The sequence below is a fragment of the Rhinatrema bivittatum genome, chromosome 2, assembly GCF_901001135.1.
Source record: "Rhinatrema bivittatum chromosome 2, aRhiBiv1.1, whole genome shotgun sequence".
NCBI lineage: Eukaryota > Metazoa > Chordata > Amphibia > Gymnophiona > Rhinatrematidae > Rhinatrema > Rhinatrema bivittatum.
This window is the reverse complement of record NC_042616.1, coordinates 599,549,507-599,576,916: the sequence shown is the minus strand read 5'-3', so window position 1 is coordinate 599,576,916 and position 27,410 is coordinate 599,549,507. Positions and strand designations below refer to the sequence as shown.

The 27,410-nt window shown below is 44.7% G+C and overlaps 1 protein-coding gene across 3 annotated transcripts in view; it reads left to right on the top strand.

Moving 5' to 3' along the window:
• The window catches only part of ANKRD29 (ankyrin repeat domain 29), a 143,816-nt gene that overhangs the window by 44,915 nt on the left and 71,491 nt on the right, over positions 1-27,410 (top strand). For all 3 annotated transcript variants that reach the window (XR_003854784.1, XM_029591135.1, XM_029591134.1), the window contains exon 2: positions 9,815-9,925. Coding sequence is in view for 2 of the 3 variants with exons in the window: in XM_029591135.1 (XP_029446995.1) it covers positions 9,815-9,925 (111 nt within the window). In the remaining variant the exon portion in view is untranslated. The remainder of the gene's footprint in view (positions 1-9,814; positions 9,926-27,410) is intronic.

Here is a 27,410-nt window from a genome sequence, read left to right as displayed (position 1 = left end):
AATGTCAATAAGTTATACATGCAAAGCACTTTCAACTTATATATTTTTCCTCAGACGTTATCTCATGCAAAACCATGTTGAACACTTAAAGGTCGGTATTCAAAACGTTGTCTGAAGGTAGCCGTACAAACTGTGACATTTCAGATTTCTTACCTGCTCACTGGCTCGGTTTTGTCCAGGAAAATTGTTGCCTGCACAAACTGTATCCAGCCTAAATGAGACAGCCCTGTTGACATTCCTGGGGTGTGGCTGAACTTTGGCTGGTGAGCGCTGATATTCAAGGTGGCCCACCAAAGCTGCCTGGTAATTGTGGTTGGTCAAATAGTAGGCCTAAAGTTAACCAGACAACTTTGTGTAGTCAACTTTAGGTTGAATATCCAAGGTAAATTGGACAAAGCTGTCCAGGTAACTTTTTCTGCAAAAGGCTGATTGAATATTGGCCTCTCCGTGTACTAAAGGGCATTTTGAAGGAGATGCTGATGCATTAACACTGCTGGTAATACATTAGCATCACCCTCCATCCCCCCACAAATGTCTAGGTTTCTGCAGGCTGAAGTGAACGGCCCTGGAAGGTGACATGTCAGCCTCCACTCTCCCCCAGTAAACGTACCTCACTTCCTACCACATTCGAAGCTAATCAGTCATTAATGGGGGGTGGGGGGTGCACGGGAACGAGTATGACATCCTCTTGCTCCGATACTGGCGAACTTAAAAAAGGCACTGGCTGACCTCACATTGCAACATCTCCGCTTTTCTGTGGATTGCCATGTGCTCGACACGTGAACACACACACTGCTCTTCCATTTGTTGAAACTACAACTCAACATAATAAACAAGAATGTGTGTGTCAAGTATGTAGTGCTGTTAGGTAATGTTATACACTCCTTGCAAGGACAATTCACTTTCCAAAAAAATTAAAAAAAAACTACCTGCCTGTGATTCTTCCTGCCACCACATTTTTCCACTGTCAGCTACTGTTTGGTGCCCAATGGATCTAAATTATAGAAGAGCTAAGGGGAATGTAAAGTCTCAGACTGTGTGCTCGGCGCAGAGCAGAGAGCCTGGATAAAGGGGTGCCATGTGGTCTGGGATGCACTAGGTCAGACATGTTTGGCTCTGTTCATCTGCTGCCTTGAAAAGCACTTCAGTGGGAATAATCAGAACAGAAGCAACCATGCATTAGAGACTTTTAAAGCTGCTGAGAAAGGCGCAGTTCCTTTTTTCCTCAGTCTGGCAGCAGTTAGCAGGAAAGATCCGTCAGGCGATGACTGGTACCTCATAGCAGCTCTCTGCTCCCTCCCCGATTCTGAAACATTTTATGAGCATGCTTTCAGTTAACATTCAGTTCAAACCTGTCTGTACTTGCTAGTTTTTCTAGTTGCCCACAGCTATATCAAATTAGAAACACCCAGTTGTGAAGCTGTTTAATAATGCTGGGTGGGACAGATCCAGACCGGGAGTTACGGAATGAGAATGCTTGTGCCTGCAGGCGCCATTAACGTCAGATGAAGAAGATTACTCCACCAATAATGTTTATCGGTGGTTGAATCCGGACAATGTTAAACCTGGACGTCATGTGACTTTCGCTGACTCGGATAGCAGCGGATCAAGCGATTCTGATGAAGGAAATTATAATAAATACCCTAAACGTGGCACATATAATCAGCCTTTTTTAGGACGGGGCTACCGCGGCAGATGGCAACCCCGCAGATCAAATCGCTCAGATCCTATATCACAAGCCCACTCACAGTGGGAGGGTCCACAAATGAGATCACGAACACGTCAAGATCAGCCATCATAAACATTTCTGATCAAACTTTTTCGTCTGCACAAACTCAGGTTTTGAACCTTGGACTCTCTTTTGTTCCGTTCAAACGTCATAATCCTTTTCAAAGCAGGATAGCCATTGCCCGTTTCATCCGCAAACTCCATGTTAAACTATATTGTGATGTACGCCCCAAGTCCAATTGGATTCCGCCGGGACCTATGGACTCAAACATTAGCACTTTTCATGCTCTAGTGCTTAAAGATATTGATGAATTTGAAAAAGCACCTACCCATTCATATGTCAATCTCCCAATGAGTTACAATCGGCACTCCAAACACTCTCTAAGGCAGGTCTTAATGACAGCATCGAGTGGTCATCATTATTCTAGCTGCCGATTGGCTCATTCAATTTCTCCCTTTCTGATTGGTCTGTTGAGATCTGAAGTATCTCTTTAAATAAAGCGCGGTTATTTAATGGCGGGTCCTGCTTAATTCTTAAAGCTGTGATCACGTTTATAGCGTTATGCTTTGGGACAGACTTTAAAATGTATGCTTACAGCGCTGGTGACTTTGGGTCTCTGCTGGTGTTATAGGAAAAAGCTGTCACCGTTCAACGCTGTGCATAAGGATAAGTGATCTGTCTTTATAATTAACGAATATAATATTTAAAAAATTGCAAAATATAAAATCTTGAATGTTGATACCGATGATTATAAATAAGGTCAGTTTGCGTTAAACCATCTTTCAGCACTTTGGTTAACGCCGTCTTTGCGTTAAACCACCTCTCGATACTTTGGTTAACGCTGTACTTATTGAACTTTTGAAGTGAGCACTCTCATAGAAATTGTGGGAGGCTCGAATATCATATGAGGTATCACATTCTTACTAAACAGCTATTCATTTATGATGTTCATATGAGTTTATTATTCTGATTATTACATCATATTTACTCAGTTCCTATTTACATTTTAAGACTCATAATGCAGCAATATTACCCATCCTGCAGATTTTAGAATGTAAAAGGTGCCTGTTTCTTTGGTTCCACTGTTGCCTTTATTGGTCTTTATTCCAAAATTGCCTTGTATTGTCCAAATGCATTTTGCGCTTGAGCTCTTTTATGATGTCATTCTCCCTGTTTCCTGAATTCTTTTCCCCCTTCAGCTGTTTGAACTCTGATCCTAGTTTTTGGCTCCGGGATTGCTGTTTGTTTGTAGGTTTTGAAATGGATAAAATACAGATGACTAGCACAGACAGAAATAAGTTTCAGTTATGTCAGCATTTATCTGTAGATCCACCTAAAAAAAAAAAAGGAAAACACCAAATATACAGCAGATATGTACAATGAAAAGAAGTGACAGAGCAAGAGCGTGTCCAGGCAAACTATGAAGATACCAAAGCAAAAGCAGGGCCATCTGCAACCTCACACATCCTCCACAGGGGCCAGTATGACCAGCTCCAACTGAGCAGAGGTCAGCGAATGACGGCAAAGCAATGAGAAATAGAAAACAAGACTGTAACAAGAATACAGCATTTTAGAAAATTCATAAATGAAGGAACAGGACACTTTATCTTTATTGTACCGAACATATTCTTGACTGTTGTGCACAACACTGAAAGAATAAAAAGGAAGAAATATTAGGTAGAAAAATACAGACGGAAAAGAATTATCATTAAACTGGAGACTTTACTTAAAAGATGCATCAAGATGGTACTAGCACGGATGTCTAATACCTCCCCCCCCCCCCCCCCCCGCAGGGTAGTAGCATCTTCAGCTGTCTAGAGTAAGGGGGTGGGGGTGGAAGTATCCATGTAAAATCTTCAGTTCATTAGTGATTTTGCATAATTTTTGCAAATGCCTTTACCAACTCAAAATTATGTGTGGAAAAATGGCTAAATAGTATGCATTTAAAATTGCAAATGCATTTACAAGCATTATTTGCTGTGTTTGTCCACACTATTACAATTTTGATGTCCTTTGCAGCTTAGTACATCAGCCCCCTTGTCACGGGTTTGTGACCAGTTTACGAGGAGAGGGAGAGAGAGATCTTGGTACATCCACTAGTATTGATCTACCATGGAAAACATATTACACCAAGCACTTCACTATAATCACAGGTACTGTCTGATGTTGCCCAGTTCCTCACAAAGGATACTGACCCAATTAATCTTAGGAAGGAACACAGGAAGGAGGATAAGAACCTCCACTGGAAAAGTGGAGAAAGGAGGGATGGGGGTCTCAGGAGGTGAGGTGAACAACAGGATGTGTATAAAAGGGCATGTATTAGGTGTAGGGGTAAGAAGATCTTCCTATCCTTTCAGTCACAACTCCTGAGCCTCTGCTGGAACTCCTGGCTCTCAGAGTTGGTTGGACAGGAAGTTGTGTCCTAAAGCGTAGATGTGGATCCCAAAGCAGACGGGTCACCAAAGAGAAGCTCCTACCAGTGCCTAGAATGTCTCTGTCCCACTTCCTATGAGTGATATGAAAGGCAGAATCACCATCTCTCACAACCCTTTTTCCCTGACCCGGAGGCATGCCACCTCCTTAGAGCCTGGACTAGGCAGCCTTTAGCACAGCTGTGTTGAGAAGTTGATTGTGTGCACATTTTTGGCTGGCGCCCTGCATGAAGGCTACATGCTGCTGTTCCATGGTAGTCGTCTTCTGCTGGAACAATTTTCACATGCCTGTGAAACATCTACCATACATTTTTCTCATGCCAGTCATACTTACCTCGTACACATGACGCGTGGAAGCAACGTTAGCCTCTTGCAGTCCATGATTAAAATGCATCTCATCAGTATGTAAAGCCTGCTGGTTTTGCCGAATTGTCAGAGAAATGATCAGCTTGTTGGTTTTGCTGAGTCTGGAAAAATTCCTCATGTCCAGTCTTAAGATTCGATAATTGCTGAAGGTTATGCTTAAGAGCTAACCCTCTTATAAGAACTTCTCTCAGTCTAACCCTTCTCCTTCACACAGGAGATGCAGCAAGAGAAGAATGTGATCTGGTGAGCCCTTTCCTCACCAGAGATCAGTGAAAGCTCCACTTTCTCTTCCTGCAGTGGTAGTGCTGGGGGTATGTGTTCCGTAGCATCCATATCTCTAGCCCCACCCCTCTCCTTGTTGCCTATAATGAGGGGAGGTGAAAGTTGTATAGGGAACAGTGATTGTACAGCATACGAGACGTGGCTAGGGATTGATTTGAGTGACTGAGACACCATAGGAATCCCTTCTTCAACCATTGAGCTCACACTCCTGTGAATCAGGGTTACTTGAAGGTCAGTGTGGTCTAAGATAGGGATTTATAGTTGTTGCTTGATTATGCTAGATTTTCTGTTGATTCCTATGGAGTTGCTATGTGTGTTTTTTGAATGTATACAAATAAAGTAAGAACATAGGAACATGCCATTCTGTGTCAGACCAAGGGTCCATCAAGCCCAGCATCCTGTTTCCAACAGTGGCCAATCCAGGCCATAAGAACCTGGCAAGTACCCAAAAACTAAGCCTATTCCATATTACTGTTGCTAGTAATAGAAATGGCTATTTTCTAAATCAACTTAATTAATAGCAGGTAATGGACTTCTCCAAGAACTTATCCAATCCTTTTTAAACCCAGCTACACTGACTGCACTAACCACATCCTCTGGCAACAAATTCCAGTCCTAACCGCTTTAGTCTTTCCTCATAGGGGAGCTGTTCCATTCCCCAATCAGGGTTTGCCCAGGGTTTAGCACCGGAGCATCACTCCTGACTTTAACGGATGACATCTGTGGAAGCTTAGATGAGAGTGCTGGTTCAGTGGTGATGCTAGATCTATCCTCAGCCTTCAACAACATTGACCATAATATTTTGATCTATTGTTTACGTAGTCTGGGTGTTGTTGAAGATTTTGAAGGGTCAGTTATCCTTAGCTTGGCCTAGACCAGCTTAACTGGCTTATGCTTTTGTCTACTAACAATTCTGCACTGAGCTCAGAAAGCTAGTTAAGGGTTAAGTAGAAAATGGGTCTTAATAAAAATGTAAAAAATCACTTCACCTTGCTTAAGTGAAAGACATGTCTCTTTACAGATAATGGACTAAAGAGGTTAGGACTTTTCAGCTTGGAGAAGAGACGGCTGAGGGGGGATATGATAGAGGTGTTTAAAATCATGAGAGGTCTAGAACGGGTAGATGTGAATCGGTTATTTACTCTTTCGGATAGTAGAAAGACTAGGGGGCACTCCATGAAGTTAGCATGTGGCACATTTAAAACTAATCGGAGAAAGTTCTTTTTCACTCAACGCACAATTAAACTCTGGAATTTGTTCACAGAGGATGTGGTTAGTGCAGTTAGTGTAGTTGTGTTTAAAAAAGCATTGGATAAGTTCTTGGAGGAGAAGTTTCTCCTGCCAGGAAATGTATTGTGGTTAGCTACTAGGCCTAGTTGGAGATGCAGCAGATAAAGTCACTATTTATTTATTTATAGTAACTCATGCTCTGCCCAATTACAGTTATCTATTCTGGGCAGTTCACAATCTAACATATACAATATAAAAAATATTTTAAAAACAATAAAACTACTCGGTCAAAAGCTTCCTGGAACAAATAAGCCTTTAGCTGTTTACGAAAGATTCTCTAGTACTGCAGCTGCCGGATTTCCACTGGGAAACTATTCCAAAGAAATGAGGCAACCCAAGAGAAGGCCCTGTCCCTAGTCTCTTGTAATCTAACTATTGTAGCCCCAGGAACTGCTAACAAACATGTGCCTTCGGACCGCAATACCCTCATAAGTGTATACGAGGATAATAAATCTTTCAAACATTCTGGAACTTCCCCATAGAAAACTCTAAAGGTAAATGTCAATAATTTAAGTTTAATTCTCTGGCAAACCAAGAGCCAGTGCAAGGTTTTCAAAACTGGACTTATAGGTTCCCTAAAGTATATACTGATAAGCAATTAGCAGCTGCATTAAGAACTAGTCGCAAAGACCTTAGAAGACATTTTGGAAGCCTGATATATAAGACATTGCAATAATCCAGCACTGAAAATGCAATTGTTTGTATTACAACCCTAAACTCATCTTTATCCAAAATATACCTCAAACACTGTAATTTTCTGAGCCTAAAGAAACCCAGTTTCACAGCAGCCCACAATTGAGTTTGGAGAGAAAAATCAGCATCCACATGCACCCCAAATATCTAGCCTGCACTGAAACTGGGAGAGATAAGTCATCTAGGGAAAACTGGGCTGGTAAGACATCCCCATTATCCCTCGCGATGCCCACAATCTTCATTTTAGAAATATGCGCGGACGAGACAGCTCCGACCGACGTGCTGATTTGACGCCCCAAGGCAGAGAGATCGGGTCGACAACAGCTTGAGCACGACCCTCTGACGCCGGGGGAGGGAGCTGGGACGGCCGGCCGTCACGCACAGGAACAGCAGTGAGAAGACGCGCGACATCCCCCTCGGCCGCCGCTGCAGCTCCTGCCACCGCCTCCGGCCCTTCGCGGTGCAGGGGGGGGGGGGGGGGGAGGAGGTCGGACCGACAAAAGCCTGAGCCCGTCCCTCTGCCGCCGGGGAAGGGAGGAGGGAGTAGGGAGGGATGGACGGACCGGCTCGCAAAGGGACAGCAGTGAGAAGCCACAGTACCCAGGGAGGGAGGTACGGAGAGAGGCAGGGTCCCCTCACCCTCTGCATCTCAGGGAAGGGGTTGTGGCGAGGTGAGAGGGGAAGGAAAGGGAAGATGAGAGGGGATGGAGGGAAGAGGATATGAGTGCGTAAGTGGGAAGGGTAAGACGTTGTGGAGAACAGAGCGGCTCTGACCGTTGTGCCGGTCTGATCGATGGAATCTCGCCTGTTTGAACGGGCTTAACGGCTTGTTTATGTAGATAGCAAGCAACATAGTACTTCAGGATATTTCAGATAGGAGGCATAGAGCTATAGAAAAGTTCCTCTTATATTGGTCCAAAAAGGGTTTTCTTTCTAACTAAAAGCGGGGCTGACATTTTAGCCTGTGGTCAAGTAACCTTTGCACAGCTCTGGCCCTCGCCTAACTTGTGGTCATTGACACCTGCAAGAAGGGATTTTTGCACGCGTGACATATGCGACAGCTGTGCTCAGCTGTTCATCACCATCGTTTGTAAACCCTATAAAAGGGTCCAAAGATTTGCTCTGAGGGCGACCGATCTTACAGCCCCATATTGACAGTGGAAGGACTTTCCTAGAACAAAAAAAGAGTGAGACCAGGATTCTGTTCCTCTGCATAAAACGTTTGACTCAGATCCTTTGATTTTCATGCTTTTTACTTTCTTCCACTCTCATACTTTCAGAGCCAAATGCCAAATGCAATGAGAACAAAGCTCTGTCTCGGTTCCTTTTTTTTTTTTATTTCAACAGTGCCTAAAGACAGAAAACAAATCCAGATCCCAACAAAATTACCACTAGCAAGCAGACCCAAGAGAAATTAGTTTAATAAGCTGAAAATGGAAAAAAATCAACCCATTGTTTCAAGAGTATGATTTTTTTTTTCATCAGGAGCGATGTTATTTATAAAGCAGAACAAAAAATGGAAATGTTGAAGTCTGATGTGGCTTAATCTGTTACTAGGTTTCAAATACACTTATTTATTTGCAGGCGCAGAATGTTTCAGCCTAAATTTCTGTAAAGGCTGCTGTTACGATCCCCCCTGTTGCTGCGCTACAGGTGGTATCTCACCTTCCACTGGAGGCCGCTTCGAAGCCAGGGCCTCGCCTGTGTACCATCCAGGCCTCCCAGGCTCCAGGGCCTGGGAGGCCTAGCTGTTCCTGAGGCCTGCCTGTGGCTTGCTGGCTATCCTATTTTAAGACTAGGGAAGGGGGCGGCTTGCTGGCTATGTTTGGACTTCCTGCTTTGGCCACGCCCTTCTCCCTAGGGGCCGGCCCGCAGCTCTCCACCTCACTTATAGGGCCAGCGAGGGGCGCTCCAGGTGAACTCCTCCCAGGGAGTTGCCCACTTCAGCTGTATAAAAGGACTTCCTCTTCAGTTCCAGTTTGCCTTCGGATTGAGCTTTACAGTCGTCTGTATGGCTTCCTTGATCCAGGTCCTCTGTGGTCAGCCTTGCTTTGATGGTGCCTTGTCCTGTCTCTGCCTTGATGTCTGTTCCTGATGTTACCTGATGTCTGTTCCTGATCCAGTTCCTGCTTTTCCTTCCCGCTTTAGGCTGCCAGGAGTGCAGCAAACCCGCTTTAGGCTGCCCGGAGTGCAGCAACCTACCCTGCCTTGACTGCCAGGAGTGCAATAACCCACCGCTTCCTCTTCCCTGCACGTGTCCGCTCCCGCGATTGTAGGACAGGGTAGTCCGTGACCAGTCCAGCCGTGCTGGCTGTGTAGGGCGCCTTGAGAGACAGTGCCTGTATCCTGCTTCAGCCCTTGCCTTGATGTCTTGTTTCAGCCCTGTCTTGGATGTCTGCTTCAGCCCCCGTCTGATGTCTTCAGTATGTTAAGGACTCTGTCTGCCCTCGCCTCTGTCCGGCCTGCTGCCCTATGCCGTACCCAGCGGCAGGTCCGAAAGGGCTTGGAACAGTCGGAGGACTGTTCATCAATCAACTTCCCAGTGTTGGTTGCTATGGGAGTGCAGGTCCAGCTGAGGGTCAGACTCCGCTCCTTACCCCCTGCTTCTGTTCCTGCCTGCCTCACCATGCCTGCACCGGCTCACCTCCCACGGTGTGGCTTGGGGCTCCTCCTTGAGTCTTGCCGTGGCCCAAGGGCTCACCACCTGCTATGGAGGCGACTGTGCTCCACGCGCTCGGTAACAGGCTGCTACATGAAATGAGCATTGCATTGCTTTTCTTTACTTCCACATGTTGCGGTAGATGTAACCACCCTGCTCTTCCTGCAGCATAGCTGGCTGAGCTACCTGGTAGAGTTTTTTTGTGTAGTTTTTTTTTAACGTAAAAGCTCTGACACCATGACGGATGCAAATAACATAGATGTGGCTATCTGGGTGGAATGCCAAAAGTTTCACTTGTATGTTTATTATTTCCATTTCATGTTCTGTTTTTTTTTTTAAGCGTTCTTTTTATTGTCCTTGCAGAAAGAAACCCCACTGGCCAATGCTGCGTTCTGGGCCGCACGGAAAGGAAACCTGGCTCTCCTCCAGCTCTTGTTGAACAGTGGCCGAGTGGACGTGGACTGCAGAGACAGCGTACGGGTCTGGTGCATGCATGCCTGGAGCACTTGCCTGAATCTCGTCGTCGTAGCCCCCCTGTGAAAGAGGAGATGGCAGTAACTTTTCAGAAGTTATTTTATGGGGGGGGTCACAGTAGCAGGGTTCCGGAGAGAGCCCCAGGGGGGGGGGGGCAGGGCTCCTTGCCAAGGATTGTTGTTGGAATCAAATGGGGGGAGGGGTTTGAAACCCAAGTTCATGGTTCCGTGGCCCAAATCAGGCTGGATATACAAAAGAGCCGGAGAAAATGTGCTAGGCCAAAATAAATAGTAAAAAATACAATCTTAATTTCTTTTTACCCTGATAAATGCCTGCAGCCACTACGGGGCACTTAGTTGGCAGCAGCTCTGATTTATTTATTTTTTTAAAAATGTGTATACTGCTGTTCAGTACATCACAGCGGTTTACAATAAAACCATACATAATAAAATTACATAACAGTTAAAACAAAGAATACTAATGATGGGAAACCTTCTACAAGTCTGGCCCATTATTAGCACTAGGATAGTCAGCTGGAGTAACCAACAATAATCTCCAGCACAATTGGCACAATGAATGAGTCACCTCATTCTCCACTACCAGCTTCAGGGACTGGTCCAAGGGCTGAAACTTGAGCTTCCAACTAGCTCCAAGTTATGAACGACACTTGGAGTCAGTCCTGTTTTGTTTTGGGGGGGGGGGGGTGTTGTTGTTTTTCTAAATCTCCTTTCACTGAACATTTGCATTGGGAAATCAGGAGAAATCCAAGAATGTTTGTAGAAAGGAGATAAAAATATAGGACTGGCTTAAAGTGTCATTCGTCAAGCGGGAGTTAGCTGGCAGTTCTGCCCACCGATATCAAATTCTTTAGATACTTAAACAAGATCTTTAAACCAGCTGCTGCATGAAAGCAAGGGTGAGGTTTGTGTGGTTAGGGCAAAGATAATAGCAGGAGGAAACTATATTAATAAAGCAGCCTGGACTAAAGTTAAACATTTCTGAGCAAACACAGCAAAGCACTTACTGACTAATGCCATTTGAGTAATTGATACGCACTGAGGAGTAACGGGAAGCAATAAATGAAAAAAAAATACATTTTTAGAACACAAGTAGCCATAGGAACTTAAAACAGCTTTAAACACATAAGAATCGCCCATCTGTTGAACAGTGGCAGGACTCCATTGATTTCACTGGAGTTTCCTGTGAAATCAGTGGAGCCTCATATCAGCGCACTCACCTGTTTTCAGACAGTTAATCTAGAGTTCGAATAGTTGCACTGGTTAGGGAAAATAATTAGGGTTCCTTGTAGATTATGAGACCTTTTGTGGTCCAAATTAGGAATAATCCGAAGGTTTTATAATGCATAAGCTTTTGAAATCGCATAGATCCTGTCTCCAGATGAGACTGCAAGGCTGAAGAGAAGAAGCAGTACCATCTAAAGGCCGTTGGGTGGGAGGGTCCATAATAGAAGTCATCGGGAGAAGTCAAATACAACTTTAAAGAAAATGTAATTTATAGCAAAGTGTTTTATATTTTTCATGGACTAATTATATAAGCAAAATGAGCATAAAACACAGCCGCATGATCGTATTAAAGGAAAATAAAAATGCTGAAACAATTGTTAAGAGGACCTAGAACATTTAACATAGCCAGAGAAAACCTGAGACGTGAACGGTGGAAAAAAGGAGCTTCAGAGGGATGTGATAACATTGTAGACATAGCTAAAAGGTATAAGGGCCTATTGATCAAAGACACATGTATTTTAAAATCAGTGAAAACAGTTTTAAAGTCTGACTCTGGCACTGTGTGGCCCTGAGGCTGGTCACCATTTTGTTGCATGGCCATATAACAGAATAGCACCGGCCTCTGGGTTGGCCAATGCCATTTTAGAAACAGGATCCGGTGGGGCAGGAGTGGCTGATTGCTCCTGCTCCATTTTGACTTCTTGTGATCCATGGATGGAAGATGAGTCCGGGGAAGGTATGAGGATAGGTGAAGGCTCGAGGGTGTTAGTAGTTTTTTATTTTGGCGGCACTGGAGGGGGAGGGGGAACCCAGCCCCTTCATTTCTCTTTTGGTTTTATATTCCATTGTTTGTTTGGGTTTTGGGTTTTTTTTGCCTTGGTGTATGTTTCATGTCAACTAAAGGAAACTAGCTGAAATACACATCAAACAAAATGTAAAAAGAATTTAAAAAATGAAAAGAAAAAAACATTTTTTTCCATGCACACCCCTATTAATTGATAATATGATAGAGATCCCTGTTTATGAAGCCGCGGTAAGTGTTAACACTCCAAAACGCAGATTATGTACTGCAAGTCCCATTGTTTTCAACAAGGCCTTTCACTAATTATGTTTTGGCACATTTATGCTTAATGCATCCATGCAAATAGAAGTGATAGTAAAACAGTAAATGATGGCAGATAAAGACCAAAATAGCCCATCTAGTCTGCCTAGTTGAGATTTGTCCACTTTGGGTAGAAGCACAGATAAATTCCCATATGCAATCCAGCTCACCCTACTCCATGGCTTTTACCTGACCTCTCACCGCTGCCCCTACCCTCCATATCTGTCCCAAAGATGCCCAAAATCTGTTTCGGTAATGGCCTCCACTACCTCTGCTAGTTGGCATTTCAGGCCTTGCCATCTTCGACTATCAATAGATATATAGATATACAGTAAAAGCTCCATTATATAGCATTCATAGGGAATTGCCTGCTTAATGAAATACGCCCATTTTATTTATTTATTTATTTATTGCAAGAATTTCTTAGCTGCACATTTCACAGATCCTGGCAACATACAACACAACATACATACTTGATGGTAATATTCATAAAAACCTGGGGAGTATACAATACAAAAACATGACCTATACTAACATCAACCAACCTACCCCTCAAAGAAAAACCCCTATCCACCGCAATACCTCAGCACATTCACCGTATTTCCATAATGTACAAATAAGACAGGTAGGTTTCCATATGTTACTTCAGTGCCGCAGCAGATAATTGCTCTTCGAAAGCCGATTTAAAACGCCAGGTTTTTAGTGCTGCTTTGAACTCTTTTCCATCGACCAGGGTGCGAAGTGATGCAGGCACTGTGTTCCAAAGTCTCAGACCTGCTACAGATATTTCCCTAACCCGTGAGCATGATGTTCTGACAGTACATCAAGTAGACCGTGGGGAGCGCTGGGGAGTGTATAAATGCAGGTTAGAGCCTAACCATAGCATTTCAGGGTTATAGTTTATCTTATGTGTCAGTGTTAATACTTTATAATGTGTTCTGAAGTGGACCAGAAGCCAGTGACACTCCCACAACACAGGAGTTATATATTCGTATCTTGATGACCCCCTTCAGGACTCTGGCCACCAAATTCTGGAGTAGCTGTAAAGCTCTAATGTGAGTAGAAGGAATTCCTAAAAGCAGAGATTTTCAGTAGCTGAAGCCAGTGAAAAGAAGAGCTTGAAGGATTAGTCAAAAGTCATCAAGCTTCAAGATTGGTTTAAGTTTTCTTAGATTCCTAAGGGGTGAATTTTAAAAGGCCGGCACACTCCAAAGCTGGGGGATGTGCGCAGAGGTTGAGCAAGTGTGCCCTCACAAATTTTAAAAGGCGCCAGCATACGCATGTTATCTCCTGGTGCGTGCACCAAAATGTATTTCTGAAAAAGAGGAGGGGCGTGGGTGGGGCATGGGCATTCCAGGATTTATGAATGAAACCAGCGCGTGAATACTTTCACACAGGAGCACGCATCAGGGTCACCTACTGCATAACTTTACTTCTGCAATGGATGGCGTGTAAGTCCTAAAACAAAAAAAAAAAACTAGGCTAGTCAGCAGGGTTTTAAGGATCAGGGCTAATAGGGTAAAAGGGAGGCTAATTAACTAGTGGGGTTAGGAAGGCCTATCCTTTACCTGGGTGAACTGGGAATGAACTGGGGAAACTGGTAATGGCGTCAGCGCACATGTCTACTGAAATCCCCCCACTTACACAGTAGAGGCGGCTTTTGCATGCACATGCGCACGTCCATATAAAATTGTGTGCACATGTACACGTGTACAGCCTATTTTATATCGTACATGCATAAATGCACATATGTTATTATATGGCTGTGTCCTATGGCGCAAGCTAGCATAAGCGTGTACATGTGTGCCCACGCGCCGGTATCAAAATTATCATCTAAATGTATAGTACTAAGCTCTAATCTAGTTTTTGCTGTGAGATAGTAGATAGTTTGCCATCAAGAGAGATGCCTAGATGCTTAACTATAGAGGAGAATGTAATTTCATGTTAAAATTAAATATTAGGGAAGGCTTCTATATTGGCATGACACAATAAGTATAAAATTTCAGTTTTAGGTAACTTTAACAATAGTCAATTATGATAGAGCCATTTCTGAATGGCATCTAATAAATACCCATGTCTTTCATGGCTAAAAGGATAGGGGTAGATCTTAAAAGGTTGCGCGCGGGCATACATGTGCACACGCTACCCAGCGCGCAGATATGTATGCCCGATTTTATAACATGTGCGTGCATGTTATAAAATATGGGGTCGGCGCGCACAAGGGGGTGCACAATCGTGCACCTTGCGCACGCCGAGTCCACTCCAAGCCGTGCTGCCTTCCCCATTCCCTCCCAGGCCGCTTTGAAATCAGAGCAATCTTGGAGGGAACTTCCCTACCCCCCACCCCACCTTCCCTTCCCCTACCTCCCCCACCCTTTTCCCCCTACCTTTTTCTTCTTTTCTTTCTTGTTTCCAAACTTCCAACTGCCGGCGCACAATCCCAAGCACAACAGCAAATGGCCGCTGTGCCTGGAGCCTCTAACTCCGGACCGCCCATGCCCCACCCCCTCTCCACCCCTTTTTGCAAGCCCCGGGACTTACACGCGTCCCAGGGCTTTACTCACGTCGCCGGGCCTTTTTAAAATAGGCCTGGCGCGTGTAAGACCAATTACGGTCGTAAATCCTCCAATTAAGCGCGTAACCTTTTTAAAATCCAGCCCTTTTTCTTTAAGAAAGCTTTCAATATTGAAGAATAACATTATTGTGAGACAAAGAATGATGTGGGAACCTGATCATGTATTTATGTACATATTTATCCAGCTGAGTTGTTTGTTTAACTTTTACTGTTTTGTATTGTTTGTGTTGATTTTTATGATTATTTTTATTTTAACCCACTTTGAACCTTGAAGAAGTGGGATAGAAATCATTTAAAATAAATAAATAAAAGGCTATACATTAAAGATGGAGTATATTACTTTGTGGCAGGAAAAAAGATGTAAGGGAGAAATTCAGATCATACGTTATAAGGCATTTAAACTAGAGGATGGGGTGGCAGAAGGAAATTGGAATGCTGCCCCTGACAAATACAGGAAGTGGGTGGAGAAATTAACCAAAATAATCAGCCTAAGAGTCCACTTTTAAACTAAAGAATGACCAGGAAAAGCAGCAAGCCAAGTGAGAAAAGCTGGAATGTTTTGAGCACAAATGTTCATAGTCTGGGCAATAAAATTCCAGATCTGCAGGCCCTAATGATAGAGGTGGACTTGGATATTGTTGCTATTACGGAGACATAGTTCAGAAAGTCTCATGAATGGGATACAGCCTTAACGGGCTATAACCTGTTGAGGAAGTATAGCGATGACAGTCATGGGAAGAAGTAGCTCTGTACATCTGAAACGATATCTGAGCCACTGAAATGCAGGGAGTGTGGGGAAACAAAGAAGCACTGTGAGCTGTTTAAAAAAAAAAATGACTGTACTTCCATTTACACTGATGTGGTCTATAAGCCTCCAAATCAAACTGAAGAACTGGACAGTGATCTGGCTAAAGATGTCCAAAAGCTGGGAAGGAAGGGAAATGTGTTGCTCATTGCAGATTTTAATCTGCTGGATGTGGATTGGAGTATCCCTTTTGTGGAATCTGTTGTTATCAATGGACTAGTGGACCCTTGGGCCGGCCTACAGGAGACTTGGGAAGGGCTTCACTGGTCTCGACTGAACAGGCCGGGAGGCAGACCTCTGGCGGACAGGTGGAGATGGTTTCACCCTGGAAGCTGGTACTCCCCCGGGAGGAGCCCTTGGGAGTCCAGCCGCTGGGACTTAGGAGATTCACCCTGGAAGTCGGAGCCCCCCCGGGAGGAGCCCGTAGGGACCCGACCGCTGGGACTTAGGCGAGGCTCGGGACTGGACCTAGGATAGGTACGACAGCCAATGGAGTGGAAGCAGGCGAGTACCAGGCTTGGACGAGGCAGGCAGGGGCCCGGCTAGGGCTATAGACAGGCAAGAACCCGGCTGGGACTGTAGACAGGCAGGAACCCCGGCTTGGGCGGTAGACAGGGAGGAACCCGGCTTGGGCTGTAGACAAGCAGGAACCCAGCTTAGGCGGTAGTTAGGCAGGAACCCAGCTTGGGCTGTAGACAGGCAGGAACCCGGACAAAAGAGCAAGGCGAGTACCAGCATGGCAGGCAGGCAGGAACGGAGTAGCCAGAGTGCTGGTGGACTCCGAGGCTTGAGGCAACAGGGGACCGAGGGAACCCTGTTGCAAGGCCCTGATCAGGTGTCTACGGTGACCCTAAGTAGGCCGCGGCGTCTGACGTCAGACCAGGGGCGGAGCCACCCTCGGGCGGGAAACTGCCTAGAAAAGCGCGGGGAAGCCGCATGCGCGCGCCTAGAGGCAGGCCAGCAATGGCGTCTCCCCCACGGGGACGTCCAGGTCCTGACTCTGCTTCGTTCCCAGCTGGAAAAGACCCTCGAGGTAAGGGCCGGACCGCGAGCTTCGCGGACCGGACCGCAACAGAATCTACAAGAAATAGAGAGATAGTGGATGCCCTTGAAGGGGCTCTGCTCAAATAAATGGTAATGGAATAAGTGAGGGAAGGAGCTATACTGGAACTGGTGCTTTCAAATGGAGATAATAGCTCTAATATCTGGATTGGTGCTTACCTGAGTACCAGTGACCATCAGACGGTATGGTCTGATATAACATGAAGATCAAAGTTGTGAATTTCAAAAATACAGACTTTGGAAAAATGGCATTGTACCTTGAGGAGGAGCTAAAAGGTTGGGAGGAGTTGGGAGAAGTTGAACAATAATGGGCTAGATTAAAAAGAATTATAATAAAGGCAACAAACCTTTATGTAAAAACAAAAATAAAAGTAAGAGAAAAAGGAAACCAATATGATTCTCCGAGAAGGTGGCTGAGAAAATAAAGGCAAAAAGATCAGCATTCAAAAGTACAAAGGAACTCAAAAGAGGAACACAGGGAAGATTATCTGGGAAAGCAGAAGCAGATGAGGAAACAAATCAGGTTAATGAAAGCTAGAGTGGAAAAAAAGACTGCCAAAGAGGTAAAGCAAGGTGACAAAGCATTTTACAAATATATCAGAAAAAGGAGAAAGGCCGGAGGTGGTATTGTAAGATTGAAAGAAGACTAGGAGCAAGGCGTGCAGAAAGATTAGGAAATAGCAGAAATAATAATCAAATACTTCGGTCTGGTGTTCATCAAAGAAGACCTTTGAGAAGGAATGTTGCTGGTTGGCAAGAGTATGGATGGGAGTTGGGTAGATACAACCTCATTTACAGAAGAGAGTATTTTGGTGGAACTAGCAAAACTGAAAGTGGACAAGGCCATGGGGCTGGATGAGATACATCCCAGGATACTAAGGGAGCTCAGAGAAGTGCTGGCAGGTCCAATAAAGGACCTATTCAATAGATCTTTGGGGACTAGAGTGGGGTCATAAGATTGGAGAAGAGTGGTTGTGGTCCTGCTTCACAAAGTGATAGCAGCGAAAAGCTAGAAACTTCAGGCTGGTTAACCGTGGGAAAATTAATGGGCAGAATGCTGAAGAAAAAGACAGTGAACTATTTACAATCCAATGGTTTGCAAGATCTAAAGCAACATGGTTTTACCAGATGAAGGTCCTGTGGTGGGTTACTTGGATTTCAGCAAGGCTTTTGATATGGTCTTACAGAGGCATTACTAGATACCTAAATGTTCTGGGTTGCGGGCCCATAAGCCCTCCTTTCCCTTCCCCTGAGATTTTGATAATTAACTCAATCATAATCAGCAGCTTTCCCTCATCCCAAGACAAAACTTATAAAAGCATATGATTGGACATCACATAAATGTTCTCTGTTCTGCAATGCCATAGAGCTGTCTTTAGAAAGAAGACCCTTCTAAGTAACAAAGAAACCCCTAGCCAGTTTCAACCATCTAGTAAAACTACCACTAAAATTATTCAAGAGGATCAATCAATAACAATTCTTCCATAAGGGAGTGAAATCCGGGGTCTGTACAAGATAGGATTTAATCCCAAAGTAAAATCTGCAGCTCAAGTTTTACTATACTCTGCAATCACAGAAACTCCCCCCAACAAAGGGTGCAGAGCAGAACAAGGAAATTTCCCTTTACCATTCACCATAGAAAAATAGTATTCAAATTCTGGTGTCTCCTCAATATCAGCAACACAAAGTCCCTCCACTACCAGGAACACCGTATAATAATACAAAATCCTGCAAAAAATGTACTCAGAACCTATAGGAAACCTGCCATATCAAAACACCCAGACTGCCAAACTCAAACAGTAAGAACCCTATCTATGAAAAGGCAACACTGCAAATATTACATCAGGCCCTAAAACACCAATATGCTTCTTATTAGGAAAACAGAAGATCTCAGGCTGCTATAGATCCCTTTACAGAAACTATAATTAGCAGAGTACTTCACCTCAGTCAATACATGCAGAACACAGACAGATCCTCACCAAATACAGAATAAAGAGACCATAAAGTTACAAACTTGCAGGCAAAAACTGAACTGGAAACCTCAAGAAGCCAGACTCTATAAGCAATGCAACAATGGAAAAACAAAAACATCACTATTCTTCATAAAACATCAAACAATAAAATCAAGAAATATCTATCATAATATAAAACTATATAAATGTTTCAAAACAGCTGACAAATAGGAAAACATCTGATAATTAAAAACTCTTAAAAATTTTTAAAAATGTACCAAGCACCAATAAAATATCTCATAAAAGCAGACACTTCAAATAACTGCCCATATTTGGGAACTTTTTATTTCCAGTCACTGTGAGATGTTTTGATTAGTGGGATGGGGGGGAGGGGTGCACAACCTTTATTCCCTTTCTGTTATATACATACAATCTGTAACAAACATATGTTCATTCTCTCACACACACACATTCTCTCTCACACACTCACTCCCTCTCTCACTCATACACACACAAATGCTCTCAAACACACTTTCTCTCTATCTCACACACATACATGTTCTCATATATATTTTTTCTCTCTCATACACACACATATACACACATGCTCTCATACACACTTCCTCTCTCTCTTACACACACATATGTTTTCATACACATTTCACCTCTCTCACACCACACACACACACACTTACACACACACATGCTCTCATACACTCTTCCTCTCTTTCTCTCGTGCACTCAACCTTACAGGCTCCTTCTCATATACACACACCTGCTGACACAAACAAGCTCCTTCACATACACACACATGCTCTCTCACAGGTTCCTTCACACATACAGACATACTCACTCCCACATGTTCTCTCTCACACTCACAGACTCACACAGGCTCTCACTCTGGGCCTCTCTCTTTCTTCTGGACTTCTTCTGCAGCTGCCATGGGATGGGACCTGCGGCATCCTGTTGGGCCTCTTCTTCAGCCAGTACGGGATGGGGTCCATGAAGCCCTGTTAGGTCTCTTCTTCAGCTGCAGCAGGATAGTATCTGCAGTGGCCTGCAGAGCCTCTTCTTTGGCCACTATGGGATCTTTGACTGCCCCACTAGGCTTCTCCTTTTCTTCGCGGTCTGAAAGCCGCTGAAGAAGACTCGGAACACTGAGGAGGAAACTCAGGACACAAGCCCTATGTGCACAGGGCTAGTGATGCCCTTACAATCCTGCATAGGAGACTCATGAATAAAATGTGAAGCTTAGGAATGGGTCCTAAGGTGGTGGAATGGATTACAAACTGGCTGACTGAGAGATGTCACCAAGTAGGGTAAATGGAGCCTACTTTGAAGAGAGAAGAATAATAAGTGGAGTTCTCAAGAATTGGTTCTGGAACTGGTTCTCTTCAATATCTTTGTGAGTGATATTGTAGAGAAGTTACAAGATAAATTTTGTCTTTTTACGGATGACACGGTTGCGCCCGTCGGTCGCAGACGGCTGCGACCTCTCATGCTCACCTCTTTTTTCCCTGCACCATCAATCATTAGGAGAATGGCGGCCTCCGCCAACCAACGCCGACTTCCCCGGCGTCCCCAGGACAGCGTGGGTGCTGCCGACCGCCATCTTACTTCCAGCATCACCTAAGTGCGCGGGCGCATGGCCTCCTTAAGTATACGTCATGGCGGGAACCTTGGGGACGTCCCCTCCCAATGACATCAGCACCGTTAGTGTCCTTATACTGACTGGCCCATTTCTAAGACGAGTTAGCAAAGAATTCTCTCGCTTGTTAAATCCACTCTAACTTGGATCTTCTATTCCAGACTCTCCTCCTGGCATTTGAATGCTCTTAGTACCTGCTCCTCAGGGGATCTTCCACGTCTTGGCTATCCGCTCCATGGAGGGCCCTCCTGCCTGGGACGTTGGGACCCTCTCCTCGGGTATCTCTGCTGGGACTTCCTCGTGTGAGTACATTCTCCAACTTCTATCAACTTTGCTGAAGATTCTACGGCGTACCCTGTACCTCGGGCCACTACCTTTCTTCAGTCTGTCTATGCTACTCATTCTGTGCCTCAGGATATTGCTCCATCTATACAAGGTCTACGGCCTGGTTCCTGTATCACAGACCTCTACCTCCTTGGCATACCCCGCGCTGTAAGTCACTACCGGATCTGCACTCAGAGGTATTACATCAGCCTGCAGAAATCTCCAGGTGTAGCCCACGCTGCGGGTCACTACTGGATCTTCGGATCTACATTATCATCCAGACTACTGCATTTGCTCAAAGACTGTGTTTATTACATTTCCTGCTCCTCGGGTTTGTACTATATTTTTCTCCCTAATAAAGTCTCTCTCACAGCTGTGTCCTAAGTCGCTGAGACCACGCCCACTGACGGTGAGGCCCATGGGGCTCCTCCCTGTGGGCGGAGACATCTCTCACCTTGGCCCGGGGTTCACAACTTCATCAAAACCATAACAGACACTAAGATCTGCTACAGAGTGAACATGACTGAAGATGTAGAGAAAATGAGAAGAAATCTAAGAAAGCTTGAGAAGAGGTCAAAGGTTTGGTAGCTGGAATTCAATGCCAAGAAGTGCAAAGTCATGCATTAGGGGTGCAACAATGTAAAGGAGCTATACATGATAGAGGGAAAAAGTCTTATGTGCATGGGCCAGGAGAGAGATCTTGGAGTGATAGTGTCCTATGATCTGAAGATAGCAAAGCAATATGACAAGATAGTGGCTAAGGCCAGAGGGGATGCCTGGGTGCATAGAGAGAGAGGCATAAACAGCAGAGAAAAGGAGGTGATAATGCCCCTATTCAGTTTGTTGGTAAGGCCTCATCTGGAGTACTGTGTACAGTTCTGGAGACTGTATCTCAAAAAGGATAAGGCTGGAAGCAGTCCACAGAAAGGCAACTAAAATGGTATGGGGTCTGCACTGGAAGACTTATGGGAGGAGAATGAAGGGCCTAAATATGTATTCCTTGGAGGAGAGGAGAGGCAGGGGAGATATGATACAGACTTCAAAATACTGAAATGAATTAATGTAGATAGAAGGGTGGCTGGTGGACGTGAGGACCGCCTGGTAACTTGCCTGCCAGGTGCGAAGGTGGCAGACCTCACGCATCACCTAGATAGGCTGTCGTGGTACATGTGGGCACCAACGACATAGGAAAATGTGGGAGAGAGGTTTTGGAAGCCAAATTTAGGATTTTAGGTAGAAAGCTGAAATCCAGAACCTCCAGGGTGGTATTCTCTGATATGTCCCTGTTCCATGTGCAGTCCCCAAAGGAAGACAGAGCTCCAGAGTTTCAATGTGTGGATGAGACAATGGTGCAGGGAAGAGGGATTCAGTTTTGTAAGGAAATGGGGAACATTTTAGGGAAGGGGAGACTTTTCCAAAAGGATGGGCTCTACCTTAACCAGAGTGGAACCAAGCTGCTGGCACTAACTTTTAAAAAATAGATAGAGCAGCTTTGAAACTAGAACAAGGGGGAAAGCCGACAGTCACTCAGCAGTGCATGGTTCAGTGGAATGTATCCTTGAAGGATACTAATGAAACAGGAGAGTTAGGGCATCCCAACAGAAAGGATCCAATAAAAGCAAATGTAGTCCATGTGCCTATATGTAAAAAATCACCAGAGATAACGATTTCCAAATGATCCCTAACAACTGAAAAGCAGGTTGTTAATACAAACAAAAAACACACTTTGAAATGTCTGTATGCCATTGCCAGAAGTCTAAGAAGTAAGCTGGGAGAGTGTATAGCACTAAATGATGACATAATTGGCATCACAGAGACCTGGTGGAAGGAGGATAACCAATGGGACAGTGCTATATCAGGGTACAAATTATATCACAATGATAGTGTTGTGAATTAGCTGTTTTAGTGGACCCTTGGGCCGGCCTGCGGGAGACTGGGGAGAGATGGACTATAGTCTCTGTTTGAGGGCAGGCCGGGAGGCCGATACTAGGCAGGCGATGGACGGTGAGCTTCACCCAGGAAGCTGGTACTCCCCCGGGAGGAGCCCATAGGAGCCCAGCCGCTTGGGACTTAGGGGATTCACCCTGGAAGCCGGAACTCCCCCGGGAGGAGCCTGGCCACTGGGACTTAGGAGATCACGGAAGCTGGAACTGAAGCAGGCAGGCAAGGGTCCGGAATCAGGCAGGAACTGAAGCAGGACAGGTTACTGGAACCAGGCAAGCACTGAAGCAGGACAGGTACATGATCCAAGCTGGAACTGAAGCAGGACAGGTTACTGGAACCAGGCAAGCACTGAAGCAGGACAGGGACTGGAACCAAGCTGGAACTGAAGCAGGACAGGTTACTGGAACTAGGCAAGCACTGAAGCAGGACAGGTACTGGAACCAAGCTGGAACTGAAGCAGGACAGGTTACTGGAACTAGGCAAGCACTGAAGCAGGACAGGTACTGGAACCAAGTTGGAACTGAAGCAGGACAGGTTACTGGAACCAGGCAAGCCCTGAAGCAGGACAGGGACTGGAACCAAGCAGAAACAAAGGCAGGACTTGGACACAGAAGCGTAGCAAGTCTTAGGCAGGAACAGAGTTGCTAACACAATAGCACACTCCGGGGTTCGGAGCAACTGGGAACCGCAAGGAACCCCGTTGCAAGGCAAAGTTCTGGGCTCTGCGTCGGCCTTACATAGGCCGCAGCGTCTGATGTCAGGGGTAAGGCGGAGCCTTCAGTGGCGGGAAAAGGCCTTCATAAGCGCGTCTAAGGAAATGGCATCCAGGAAGGGTTTCTCGGCGGCATCTCCCCCACGGGGACGCCGCGAAATGGGCCGCAGGCTCTCAGAGGCGGAACGGGACCAAGGAGGTAAGGGCCGGGTCGCGACTGTCGTGAACGGGACCGCAACAGATAGGGAGGATCAACTTGGTGAGGGTGTGACACTTTATGTCCGGGAGGGTATAGAGTCCAATAGGATAAAGATCATACAAGACACTAAATGCTCAGAAGAATCTATATTTATTTATTTATTTGTTTGTTTATTTATTTAGAGCTTTTCTATACCGATATTCATATAACATATCACATCGGTTTACAAAGAACTCGGGTTACTTAACACAGAAGCAGAAAGCACAGTTACAATAAAACTAGGAGGTGGAAGGAGACAGAGAGGTAGAGATAAGAGGGGTATCAGATAGGGGTAGAGGGTGAAAGGGTTTGGAGGTTTCATAGTACATAGGTTTCATAATACAGAGGAATTTATACAGTGATTGTATAACAAACAGGGTTATATACAAGGTTGAAACACGAGGCTAAAATACCGAGGATTATATACAATGTATCCTGTGTGTTGGGTAAGAGTATAGTGATAGGAGTATACTACCGTCCACCTCATTAAAATGGTCCAGATGATGAAATACTAAGAGAAATCAGGGAAGCTAACCAATTTGGCAGTGCAATAATAATGGAAGATTTCAAATACCCCAATATTGAATGGATAAATGTAACATCAGAACTTGCTAGAGACATAAAGTTCCTGGCTATAATAAATGACTGCTTCATGGAGCAATTGGTTCAGAAACCAATGAGAGAGGGAGCTATTTTAGATTTAATTCTTAATGGAACGCATGATTTGGTGAGAGAGGTAACGGTGGTGGGGCCACTTGGCAATAGTGATCATAACATGATCAAATTTAAACTAATAACTGGAAGGGGGACAATAAGTAAATCTACAGCTCTAACACTAAATTTTCAAAAGGAAAACTTTGATAAAATGAGGAAAATAGTTAGGAAAAAACTGAAAGGTGTAGCTGCTAAGGTTAAAAGTGTTCAACAGGCATAGACATTGTTTAAAAATACAATCCTAGATGCGCAGTCCATATGTATTCCACGCATTAAGAAAGGTGGAAGGAAGGCAAAACGATTACTGGCACGGTTAAAAGGTGAAGTGAGAGAGGCTATTTTAGCCAAAAAAAAATCCTTCAAAAACTGGAAGAAAGATCCATCTGAAATAGGATAAAGCATAAGCATTGTCAAGTTAAGTGTAAAACACTGATAAGCCAGGCGAAGAAGGAATTTGAAATGAAGTTGGCTGTAGAGGCAAAAATTCATAATAAAAACTTTTTAAAATATATCAGAAGCAAGAAACTTGTGAGGGAGTCGGTTGGATCGTTAGATGACCGAGGGGTTAAAGGGGCTCTTAGGGAAGATAAGGCCATTACAGAAAGACTAAATGAATTCTTTGCCTCCATGTTTACTAATGAGATTGTTGGGGAGATACCAGTTCCAGAGATGGTTTTCAAGGGTGATGAGTCAGACGAACTGAACCAAATCACTGTGAACCTGGAAGATGTAGTAGGCCAGATTGACAAATTAAAGAGTAGCAAATCGCCTGGACCAGATGGTATGCATCCTAAGTTATTGAAGGAACTAAAAAATGAAATTTTTGATCTATTAGTTAAAGTTATTGTACCTGAAGACTGGAGTGTGGCCAATGTAACCCCGATATTTAAAAAGGGCTCCAGGGGCGATCCGGGAAACTATAGACCAGTGAGCCTGACTTCAGTGCTGGGAAAAATAGTGGAAACTATTTTAAAGATTAAAATCATAGAGTATATAGAAAGGCATGGTTTAATGGAACACAGTCAACATGGATTTACCCAAGGGAAGTGTTGCCTAACAAATCTGCTTCATTTTTTTGAAGGGGTTAATAAACATGTGGATAAAGGTGAACCAGTAGATGTAGTGTATTTGGATTTTCAGAAGGCTTTTGACAATGTCCCTAATGAGAAGCTTCTAAGAAAACTAAAAAGTCATGGGATAAGAGGTGAAGTCGTTTTGTAGATTACAAACTGGTTAAAAGACAGGAAACAGAGAGTAGGATTAAATGGACAATTTTCTCAGTGGAAAAGGTAAACAGTGGAGTGCCTCAGGGATCGTACTTGGGCTGGGGCTTTTCAATATATTTATAAATGATCTGGAAAGGAATACGACAAGTGAGGTTATCAAATTTGCGGATGATACAAAATTTTTCAGAGTAGTTAAATCACAAGCGGATTGTGATACATTGCAGGAGAACCTTGCAAGACTGGAAGATTGAGCATCCAAATGGCAGATGAAATTTAATTTGGACAAGTGCAAGGTGTTGCATATAGGGAAAAATAACCCTTGTTGTAGTTACATGATGTTAGGTTCCATATTAGGTTCCACCACCCAGGAATAAAGATCTAGGCATCATAGTGGATAATACTTTGAAATCGTCGGCTCAGTGTGCTGCAGCAGACAAAAAAGCAAACAGAATGTTAGGAATTATTAGGAAGGGAATGGTTAATAAAACAGAAAATGTCATAATGCCTCTGTATCGCTCCATGGTGAATTCTGTGTACAATTCTGGTCGCCACATCTCAAAAAAGATATAGTTGTGATGGAGAAGGTACAGAGAAGGATGACCAAAATGATAAAGGGAATGGAACAGCTCCCCTATGAGGAAAGGCTGAAGAGGTTAGGGCTGTTAAGCTTGGAGAAGAGACGGCTGAGGGGGATATGATAGAGGTCTTTAAGATCATGAGAGGTCTTAAACGAGTAGAAGTGAATTGATTATTTACACTTTCGGATAATAGAAGGATGTTGCGACCGTCACTGCCTGATGTCTCCACTACACCCACCTTACCGCTTTGGTGACTCCCTCTTTGCCTGTTAGAAGTTTGGCTGCCGCGGCGTCACCCTGCCGTTCTCCTCCGGCGTCCCCGGACCAGCTAGACACTGCACACTGCCATGTTCCCATGGAGCCTAAGGACGTGCGCGCGGCGTGGTCCCGACTGAAGTACCAGCAGTGGCCAAACCTCAGGGGCGTCCCCCTGAGATGAAGTCATCCACACCGCATATTTAAGGTCTCTGAAATCGCTAACGTATGGAGTTAGCAAGGACCAGTTTCGCACTCTCCTAGCTACTCTACCTCCTCGGTCTTACCAGGGGTGCCCCCTCCTCGGGGGCCTCGCTTTCTCTTTTGCTCTTAAGATCGCAGTCTGGAATTGGTACTCGCTCCTCGAGGGCCCTTGTTCCCAGACTTGCTACTGAATACCACTTCTGCCTGGAAGTCGTCGCTGCCTACAACACCAGTAAGTTACCATCGCTCTCTCAGAACATTTCCTGGAACCAGGTACTCGATCCTCAAGGGCCTACTTCATTCCAGCTGCTAGGCTGCTTCTAAGAGACTATTGTGTGTGTTACCATCAAGGTTCTGTTCCTTAACTCTGCATACTCTGCCTACTCATTATATTCAGTTTCTCCACAGCTCAGTTATCCAAGATCGCTGTTCCAGTATCTGAGGGACTACAGCCCAGCTGGGCTTGATGGACCCTTGGTCTGACCCAGTATGGCATGTTCTTATGTCATAGTGAAAGAACCCTGACACCAGATGATATTTTGATAATGTCTTCTTCAGGAGAAACAAACCATAGAAATAAACTTATCTGAGCACCACAGTTGTTGAACACCCTCCTGGTCAGCAGTGAAAAAAAGTTAAATGACTGATTTTTCAGGGGTATATGATTGACACAGATGGGAGTTATAGGTGTAACCCCACTTTTACCAGGGATCACCTTCCCAGCTCTGGGGAGCACTGGTCTGGCTCTGCCAGACTGGGGGAATGCTCAGTCTCTCCGGGTACCATGGGCCCTGCAGGTGAATCTGCCCCCCAGCCTGGAGACAGAGCCAGACCAGTGCTTCCCCAGGGCTGGGAAGGTGACCTCTGTGGAAAGTGGAGTTACATAGGCACTGCTTGAGCCG